The following is a 10,793-nucleotide window of genomic DNA, read 5'->3' on the forward strand; positions in this document are numbered from 1 at the left end:
TTAGGAACACCGCCATTTTCAGGTGTACCTAATCACAGGCCACTTCATTAGGGAAAAATCATGGTCAAAGCTTAAATGAAAGTGAAAAGTGCCACACCCGCCCTCACCCCCACTTTCTGATTGGCTGGTTTATTTGTGACGTCACTCGGACGTAGTATTTCAGCCAGTTGGACCTATCCAGACACTCAAATGTCGGATTTATTTGGTGGTATTTAAACTACCCGTGACTTTCCAAAAGCTGCGGTGCATTCAAAACGCCGACCAAAGCTCGTACATGACCATACTCGAGCTGTTTTGACAATTGGAGGGAACTCGTGAGCGAGCGTGTTTGTGTTTTTAGCGCCGTTGTTTGCACAAGCATCAAGTGCTAAGAAAAAAATAAATAATAGGTTTATAGCCCGCGATCGACCAGCTGTGAATTGGCGATCGACAGCTCGAGTATGGCGATGTACGAGCCATAGTTGGCGTTTGAACGCACCTTTGACGGTATTTTAACTAGCCGTAACTTTCCAAAATCTGCGGTGCGTTCAAAACACCGACCAAAGCTCGTACATCGCAATACTCAGGCTGTTTTGACAATTGAGGGAAACTCGCGAGCGAGCGTGTTTGTATTGTGTTGTTAGCGCATTTTAATATCCCGCGATCGACCAGTATGGCTTGGCGATCGAAGCAGAGTTCGAACACAGGTTTAATGTGTAAGGCTGCGGTTCATGCTTTATGAAGCGGTTCATGTAATGATGCCAAGCTACCACAAGATGGCAGTGCCCCCATTCACTCGTATGTAACCCAGTGTAAAATGAACATGTTCGTTTTTCCTTTTCGACCAGACGGCCTCTATGTTGTATACACTACCTAATGAAAGTGTCGCTACTTCCCGTCAAAATGGCTGAATGGTTTATAACTTTACCCGGTGATCTGGAGATCATGGTTCGAGCCCCACACGAATCAAACTTTAAGCTAAAGTTTGTATCATCATTCTCTTCTCCCGCGCATAAGTCGAAAGCTTTATCCACTGCATCACTGAATGTTCTATTAATCATTGATCAATATTTAGAAAAGTTGACATTTTAATGTACACTACCCAAAAACAAAAGCGGCGTTCCGCTGGCAAAATGGCAAAGTGGTTTATGTTTTTACCCGCTGCTCGGGAGACCATGGTTCCAGTCCCACAAGAAGCAGACTTTAAAAGCTAAAGATTGCATCATTACTGGGTTCTGCCAAGCATAAGGCAAACGCTTTATCCACTACATTATTGAATGTTCTGTCTTTGAGCGTGCCAAACAAGGAATTTGTCTTCGGTACATCGCAGCCTCTGTTCAACATTTAGGTGACTAACAACACTATGGACGTGAAAAATGACAAATATTGTCTTACACCAGTTCGGATCATTAAGTGAACACGCATGAAAGATGCTCAAAAACTAGTCCCTCTCTCTCTCTCTAAAAAAAAACAACATACAATACATGGTCATTTTTTAAATAGGTTTTATAAAAATAAATTACATGGGGGGATAGTACAGCATGTTATAGAGCATGGCATTTTTTTCCACAGCAGTTAGATGTCTATCTACCTCAGAATCAAGTCAACAAGCACAAGACCCTCCATGACTGCAACAGATCCAGTGCTACGCTTGCATACAGTACTTGCTTAGTTCAAATTATACACTGGTATCTTCTGTCTTTGTCATTTACTTGAACTTTTTGACACATTTACTTATGTAACAAAAACTGTGGATTATACAAGAATTCATACCTTTTCAACATGATCACATTGTCACATTATAACACTAAAAATACTTTAAATCTCAAGTGTAATTGTTAAGTGGAAGGACATGATTTTCAACAGTAAGGGCTTCTTTGCTTGCTTAAATAATATTAGAAGCACTGTAAAATTCTATCACTTGTTTGATTGTTTATTCCCAACAGTCTATGTTTCTTGTGCTGAATGTGATCGTGACACTGTGTCTAATCTATGTGCTGCCATGTTAATCTAATCTGTAAATTTTCTAAAAGTGGCTAGCTCTCGATGGGTTCGATGTACGAGAAATTGTGGTCAGTTTTAAATGTATTTTCACATAGCTAGCAAATTTGCATTGGATGACCTGTGCATTTTCCCATTCTCTGATTGGTTGGTTGGACCAAGATTTGTTACAACCAACATACTTTTTTTTCTAAGGAGCAGTACTATTGGACTTTTATCCAAGTTAGAGGCAGACCCCCAATTATACATGTTTGGATGGTGCAGTCCATGGTGCAGTTCACAAGTTTGTGTGCATGAACCAATAAAGTCTACTCGAACGAAAGGTGAAACATCTTCTACAGCAAACAGAGCAGTCCGGTTGTGATAAGTCAATGCCCTGAGAATATTTTACAGACACAAACCACTGTTCAATGTCGTCTCTGAAAGAAAACAGCAAAAAATAATAACAACAAACTCCCTGTGTGTTTAATGTGTATTCGGTCAACCAACAAAGTCTATTGCTGACCAAAAGAAGTTAGAATGAATTTTTTTCTTCCAGTCTATTCTTTCTTCTGGTATTTTTTTTTTATATCTATCAGTGATGGGAAACTGAAACTTCAAAGTTACTTCCTTAACCAGTCGTGGTATTTTTTTTTAATTCTTCTAGACAGCATTTTTGGATTGAATGAAGTATTTAAGAAATGGCAAGTCAGTGCACTTTCAGCCCAATGTTGAAAAGAGGGTGTCATCTAGAGGAGTAAAAAAAATTAACTAGTTCATGAATGAAATTTGGCACTTCATTTTCCCATCATGATCATAGAAAATGATACTCTATTGGTCTTGTGGAGGGGGGGGCAGTTAAAATGCTCTAAAACCGCTGACAAAGTGGGGTTGATTTCTCTGAAAGCAGCTGGCAGTGAAAGTTCATATCACAGCAGTTTTCGCACAGAATCTCGGTTTTTAATTTCACTCGAAGATTCCAGGAGCTCCGTTTGGACTTGATGTTTCAAGGAGTTGACCTGAAGTCTGATTGCCACTCGAATGTACTTAGCAGCTTTGGAAACAGAGAACATCAGCCCTGGAAGGCGTGAATCTCCTCTTCACTGAAGCCTTGCTGCTTCAACAACCTGACAGAGGAAAAGTAAAATCGAGTTTATCTTGTGCACAGTATGCCGGTTTAACATTTAGCCTTGTCAAAATAACCCACAACCACATCCAAATAACTTTCAAGAGTTACATACCTGACCGTCTGCTCTGTGAAGAGAGTGGGGCCACATACACAAACATAGCACTTTGACCCTTCTGGCCTTGCGAGAACATCCTTGATTATTGCATCGTCCACACGACCCTTTTTGCCAGTCCAACTTTCACACGGCTCCGAGAGGATGTGCTTCACCTGGAATCTGACAGAGTCATATGAAGATGAATAAACTGAAAATTGCAATTGTTTGTGTTATCTTGTTGGTGTGGAATTGTTGTAGTTGCTGTTTGACCTATACGACAAGACTCTAAAATAAATTATTTATACCTTTTGACTGTCAATAACAATCGGGAAAGTCTAAGAAAAGGTTTTAACGCATTGATTACCTTTCATCATTAGCAGTTAGATCATCCAGTTCCCTTCGCCACAGGATGTCCTCTTCTCGTCGGTTAAAAAAAAGCAACTGGATTTTCCTGAAGAGGTACACATACAGTTGTGGTCAAATAATCATCATCAAGAACAATTCACTTTGTGTTTGCACTTGTGAACTATTCTTTTTACAGTGTGGCGTGAAGATAAGTAGTATGAGTTTTAAAAACAAAAATTGAGCGTACAAGTTTATTTTGGATTTTCCCCATCCCACCGGACAAAAATTGTACCCACAGGCTCAAAAACATATTAGTGTGGCATTCGCAAATTTACCTCTTGGCGGATTTAATGGGAGATTTTCTATTTTGTGCAAAAAAAAAAAATTTTGCTCTTTTTGTGCTGAGGCCAAATCCATGTTTAATATAAAATACTACCATTTAATACTTGCACTTGAACCTATATAAACACGTATGTGGAGAAATCAATCAACCAGTGTTACATTACTGCATATAGGTAAATTTTCTCAGCCCATTTAATTTAATTCACTTGAATCCTTTTCTGAAATAAACAATTGATAAATGAAGGATTAACACATTGATGGATAATTTTCTTTTAAACAGACCTGATAGTGCTGATCTCCTGTAGGGCCACTCGAACGAGACGACACATTGGAGTAAAGCCTGTGCCTGCTGCTAAAAGGTAGAGCACTGTGGTATCACGAAGGGGGCGGAGACTGAAGGTACCCTCTGGACCGCTGACAGACACATGGTCACCTGAAAAGTTACGGCAAACAAACATTACATTACTAAAAGTGTCAGAAGGATAAAAGCTGAATTAAATAATCACTTAATCTTACAGTAGTGAAAAGGCAAAGACTTACCTACGTGTAAGCTGTTGAGATGTTGAGTCAGTGCTCCATCCGGATAAACCTTAATCATGAGGTAGAGGTCCGTTTTTTCGGAGGAGGTATTGGGACCAATTGAAAGACCCTGGTCAATTGGGGTGTATGGTCGCACTACCTCTGCATCTGTATAAGGAACATAAAACACAATTTAAAGCTTAAATTGAGAAATAATGCATCAATTAAGTATTTGTCCATCCTTCACAAAACCTATGACATGTTTTTTGTATTCTTTAAAAAAGAAAAAAATCCTGCTAAAATCAGTAACAACGTTAAAGATGACCATTCAATTCTGAAATTAATTAACAAATATAATCACAAAGATAGGCTAAGGTCTAACCAACAGTAACTAATTCCTATACACAAGTTTACGCTTTTAAATATATCTTGCTTCCGTACACAGAGCTAATTTGAGGTGGTACCTTGAATGAGGGATTTGAGGTAGACGTGTTTGCCAACAGGCACATGCATGACAGTCCCACGTGGAAGTTGTAATTGAAACACATTGGTGTTATGGTTCACCTCAGTCTTCGACACCAACACACAATCCCGAAAGAAAGGGGCTGCAAAAAATGTTTTCGTTTACAGCGTGAGCTCATGTGATTTGAAAAATAGGAACAATCATTAAATTTGTCAAAAAGATTCACTTGGTTTTATTTAACCATAACTTTCCCCTACATGTGGTCTGTCGGACTTTTTTTTTTTTTTAATTTATTTTGCCACATCATAGTCCAGACAAGCGAACACAGGAGCCCTTTGCCAAAAGTCAGCTGGGAAAAGCTCCAGCTTACCCACAAACCAAATGAGCATAAGGGGTACTACTAATGTTCCTTTTTTTTAAGAACTTAAAGCTCACCTCTGTCTTTTTTGCTTAAAAATGTATTGTGGAATTCCAGAGGCTGACCAAAACTTGACCATTTTCCTTCTGCCTGCTTGCGGATGGTCACCTGGATCTTTCCCACGGAGAAGGCATTGTGAACTGGTGACAAATAAGCAGTACATTCAAAGACAAATTAAGAGTAAGCTATATACACCTTCTGAAATTGCAGAAGGGTATCACACTGGTTTTTGTCGTGGGTAGCATTATATTTAGTGACAGTTTCCGCTAGAGGGCCGTCATGACCATGCAAATCAATAATCCCCTCATATTGTTGTAGATAAACATAGTAAAATAGCTTGTGCACCAATTGTTCATTTTACTGCAAAAAAAATTAAAATCAATTTAGCGTATCTTACCAGCAACGTCTCCATCAGCATTTTCTGAAAGACCTAAAACAACGTAGAATGAACAGGATTTCACAACACATGGATAGGACAATGAGCATATTTTTATACTAAAAGAAGACTGTAATATGTAAAGATTTTGGAGGGCTAAAAACTTTCCCAGGCCAGAACTACATTTGTAATGCTGACATTTTCTACAACCAACTGAAACAAATAACAAATTGCATTATTGCTAGAAAAGAAGTACAATCAATCTGCCATAACTACTCACGTAAATGTACCATGTAGGACATTTTCCCAAGCAGCACTTCTACCCGTAGTACGCCATCCTCAAGATCAACGACGGCACACCCAGAGATGGGGATCTAAGGGGAATATTACAATATTGTGTTAGGAGAAAAAAACACAGTGTGTTGTTTATTTAAGGGGAACCTCCTAGCAGGTAAAAAAAAGTGAGGAGTAAATGAACAATCACTTATTAACAAGGTGACATGCTTGCACATTGAGGTCCACTTCAGTTTCATTTGGTCATCATTTCATCAGTAAGTATGCAGTGCAGTTTTTACTGATATTTAGTACCTCCAAATACTAAACAAAACCAAAGTCTACAAATGATGATAGTGAGATCAAAATTACAAGCAGATTTATAATCCTGTTGTTGTTCACCTATGACAGAAGCATACAGAGCAGATGAGAAGTTACCTTTCTTTGGGTATAGATAACCAGATGAACTGTTGTTGCTGTTTGGAACCAGTCGTATCTGCATGAATGCCACGCAGATGAGACATCAGTTAAACAGAGAAAAAAAAAAAACAGTTGACATGTTTTTTTTGTTTTTTTTTTAAATGCGTTCTCATACCGAGGTCGAGAGTCTTTGACAGGCAGAGGAGACACTTGGTTCGAGGGGGTGAAGACAGCTTGAGGTGGTGGGATCATTGCTGAGGAGAAAATGATGGTGGTGGGCGTATTGTGAAAAATAACACAGATCAAATGTCCATAAATATCTGCTGATTAATGTTGGTTCTGTCTTTCATTCTAATACCCAAATGATGAAACCAAAATTACAGTGAGGTTGCTTCAACTAATGGGGAAGTTGCATATTAGTTTCCTGAACCCTTCAATCCCTTAAGAAAAAAGTATTCTGTCTTAAAGTAGAAGTCAATCCCCTGAGAAAAAAGTATCTTAAAGTAGAAATCCAGTTGATTTCTTTTTTTTTTCTCACATGACTGAATTCAACAAACAGTTCACCTATGATGTTTAATATATGTATCTCCAAATTTCTAAATTCTTATTCCTATATACCATGCAGTTCTCTACACCACATTCCTTCAAAAACACAGTGGCAAAACTGAGCATGATTATTATTGTAAACTCTCCCCCCATACTGTATTGGAAATACCTTTAATTGCTATAGCGGGTTTCGTAGCCATCCTGCCCACCAGACACTCTTTCAACATGGACTCATAGTTTACCCACCGATGGACCTGTGAGCATACAGTGATGAGTCTCATCAGCATCAGTTCAAAATGATCACTCTGACTCAACCCCCCCAAGTGCCAACCATTTAACACACTTATGTCCATGTATACTTGCGTAAATGAATTGCCATTTTAAACCAAAGCATTAAGACTGTCTCATACCTGGTCAAAAAGGTCAGTGCCATCTATGCCTGCTGCCTTCATCAGCTCATCTTCTCCTCCAGGGTGGTAGTCCATATAAGAGGTAACATTATATACCATACCTACAAACATAAGATATTAACTCCAGTATCAGTGCTGTCAGTTGATAGTCAATGCTGTCAGTTGATAGTCAATGATATCAGATATTAAGGGTCAATAATAAACAAAAATAGTATGTGGATTTATTTTTCGAGCAAAAGTTTTGAAAAAGTTGCCAATGTGACTCTTCTATGTCTGACATTGTCTGTGGTCACAATCTTAACACTTAGGTTAAGATTGTTGACGTCTCTCGTGAAGTTAGGGGACCCTTACCTCGTATACAAGTCCAGCAGTCATTCCTGGTGTTGTGTTTCTGCAATTCTTCATGAGTAACTTCAATCAGACGCCCCCTCAACCCGGTTAGATCTTTTCCACTTTTGGAGAACCGAATCCAGTCCATAAGACTGTGGCCTGGTTTTAAGGCAACCTATAATTTAGGATGTATTATTGTCATCATTTTTTTACTAATAAATATGCACGAAGAAAAAGTTACATTAGTTGTGTCTTTCTTACCTTGTTCCTCCCCGACTGGCCGGGCCGAGCTACCCGCTGCTGGGAACTCGGCGCAGGGAACGACTGAGTTGGAATGTTCAACATGTTGCAAATGCCTCGCAGGCACCTCGACTTTCGAAGATCTACTTGAAGAAACCGTTGTTACCTCGCTCAGTATCGAGACAACCAAAGCCCGTTCAACCTTGATGCGAGGCAAATTTAAGCCTTGCAAAACTGCCTCCCTTCTGACACATCTCTCTGTCAACACTGTTGAGAAATGCAACTGAGCTACAATGCTATGCTAAGATATGTAACAAGCTCAGATGCTCCAAATATGATGCGCGTTAATAACAGAATTTCGCAGCGACATGCAAAATCTGCCGAATAACCACTATGAGATTGTCAATGAACAATTTTACTACAACTACATTCTTCGACTCATGATGTTACGACATCCCCCACATTAATTTTCATCAACCTGCGACGGAACTTGGACATCATGTGGGGTTGTTTACCTTTTTATTTCTTTATTTGAACCTCCTTTGCGACTTCCCCCCTCGATCCCACCAGGAGACAAAGGGACGAGCGAGGATGGGACCAATTTTCGGAGATATTTCCGTTTTGTCATGTCACGGAAACGGCGATTAAAGATGACGTCACGTACTTGACAGACGCGAGGGTTGTAACTTATCAAATGCTGTCATGCAAATAGAAAAAAACTTGTACTGTGGCGTGTGTCAGTATTTTCCACCTTTTTAAACCAAAGTTTTGTTCAAGTAAATAACTTACCATGGAAGAAACCGATCAGCAATGTGCTAAAAAATGAACCTTGGCCATCTGACTCGCTGTCACTATCATCATCGTCGTCCTCTGAATCTTTGGGTTTTTCACCAGACATTTAACACGTATACACGGTCTCTGTATACTATATTTTTTCATTTACAATGAAGCAGTGAAGTAACCGAAGGCTGACACTGAAACGCTAATCTTTTAAATGGATTACTGTAATTTCAAAATAAAATAAAAACTCAACTTGTTCTTCGTCTCATGATTTAATTCCATTCGTGATTGCATTGTCTGTCTTTTTGTCAGGATGCCTGATATATTTATAGAAGATCGATAGTTGGATCGACGACTCTGAAAGAAATGCTATTGTTTATGTAGTATTAAAATCGGCCAGCAGAGGGTCTCAGCGTTACATTTCTCCTTAATTAGGCAGCTCGCCTCTGTTTACATTATGATTTGTTTCTAAATGTGAGGAATCTCTCTTTACGTTACTGCGTAAAACACACTGAACAGTACACTTTTAATGAGTTAGAGTCACATTCAACATGGTAAAAAGGAGAAAAATAAAGTCTTATTCCTCCTTCCTGTCTTTCATAAAAACTAAAAAACGGCTTTCAGTTTCTATCTAAAATTATTTTTTAAGATTAAACACTTAAACTCTACTTTTCATATATATATATATATATATATATATATATATATATATATATATATATATATATATAGTATAAATTATATATATTTCTTCTGCCCACTGTAGTGGCATTTCATGACAGTATAGTTAATTGGATAAGTGGTACTAATAAACCAAAAATACCAAACATCACTGGTAATGATAACATATAAATATATAGCGCCTCATTGCAGTGTGACCATGCCATAGAATCACATTTTTCAAAATCTTCTCTCTGGCCACCCCCAGAGATCCACCACATACTGTAGTTCCGCCCCTGACTCTGGCCTGTGAAGCCCTTTGAGACCCTTTCTGTAATTCAGAGCTATAAACATAACTTTTCAATTTTACTGGATTTTTGTTGAAAATCAGACTCAATGATATCATGTGGCAAATTGAATCATCATCCCACTCAGCTCCCTTGTCCAATGCTGTAATTGTCAATGTCAAGGAAGGTTGACATGATTTTCCAACATCCCCTAACCTGTCCTATAGTTACCTTACTAGTCATACTCACTTGTAGAGGACAAGTAATGGCTGATCATGTTGAGTCACTTATTCCGATTAGACTATTTTCCACCACACACCTGCCACCACACCTGACCTCTCACCTCATTCACCATTGCCTTGGAAACCTCTTCTGTAGCGATGGAAGAAGGGTGGGGAGAAGCAAGAGGGAGATTTATGGGTTTGGTATTCCAAGCCAACCTCGTGGCTGCTTATGATCCATGAATAAAGAATGAGTCCTGGTCTGGGTAACCCTAACTCTCCAGACCCCACCCCACATCCCTCGCTGTCGCTTCTCTGTCTTTGCTTGTGTACTCTTGTGCTTCTCTGTTGCGTCGCTCTGTTTACTTTCTCTTTGCTTGGTTTGTCTGTTGATGTGCCAGACAGATGGCATGCACAAAAAAAGGTTTCTCGGAAGTTTGGAACACATCCCTGACCCTAATACATTAAACTCACAAAAGAAACGGGTGATAGTTTGATGAAGGTATTCTTTGAGGAAGCAGATGCCCTTGTGAATTATATTTCTATATCAAGGTACAACTTTATGGTAGCACTCAGCAAGAATAAATGATCATTTTTGGGTTTATTTTGTAAGAAAGCTCAGCACTATTGTTTCTATTTTTTGGCATAAATAGCAAATTTGAGGCTTATCTAATGCTTTGATTTTTATTTATTTCAGACCACCACAAAAGTATCATGAATGATTTCCATTGTGATGGAGTTTTATTATATATTTTTATTATATTTTCCGGATTCAGATTTTAAATTGTGTTGTTTTGAAACAATGATGATACTGTTCGACTTCTGAATTCTACCTCAATCCGTTGTGTCAATCACTTAATGTCGTGTGATGCGCGTAGGCAATGGTTTAATTAACATTTTTGCATTTCCAATTGTCATACAAGTGCAAATGAAAATTAACCACATTTAATAATTAAGAGAATGCACCAGTGTGGTGCCCCA

At 38.7% G+C, this 10,793-nt stretch overlaps 1 protein-coding gene across 4 annotated transcripts; it reads right to left on the bottom strand.

Moving 5' to 3' along the window:
* Positions 1-1,467: 1,467 nt before the first annotated feature.
* cyb5r4 (cytochrome b5 reductase 4) lies at positions 1,468-8,538 on the bottom strand. Of its 4 annotated transcripts, none has more exons than XM_085919254.1 (16): positions 8,380-8,538; positions 7,886-8,007; positions 7,646-7,799; positions 7,295-7,395; positions 7,054-7,138; positions 6,514-6,592; positions 6,357-6,414; positions 5,926-6,019; positions 5,667-5,699; positions 5,287-5,409; positions 4,853-4,993; positions 4,410-4,556; positions 4,152-4,302; positions 3,547-3,633; positions 3,201-3,362; positions 1,468-3,086 (listed from the first exon to the last, which is right to left on the bottom strand). In XM_085919254.1, exons 2-16 carry the CDS (start codon positions 7,967-7,969, stop codon positions 3,032-3,034), a joined length of 1,554 nt encoding a protein of 517 aa, XP_085775380.1. In that variant the 5' UTR covers positions 7,970-8,007; positions 8,380-8,538; the 3' UTR covers positions 1,468-3,031. The 4 variants fall into 4 exon arrangements, with proteins under 4 accessions (XP_085775380.1, XP_085775383.1, XP_085775382.1 ...); XM_085919257.1 differs by having other exon boundaries at positions 7,886-8,010; positions 8,380-8,535; XM_085919256.1 differs by having other exon boundaries at positions 7,886-8,131; positions 8,380-8,507.
* Between the last annotated feature and the right edge of the window lie 2,255 nt (positions 8,539-10,793).

The sequence above is a fragment of the Syngnathus leptorhynchus genome, chromosome 8 (genome assembly GCF_054491065.1).
Source record: "Syngnathus leptorhynchus isolate UIUO chromosome 8, UIUO_Slep, whole genome shotgun sequence".
NCBI lineage: Eukaryota > Metazoa > Chordata > Actinopteri > Syngnathiformes > Syngnathidae > Syngnathus > Syngnathus leptorhynchus.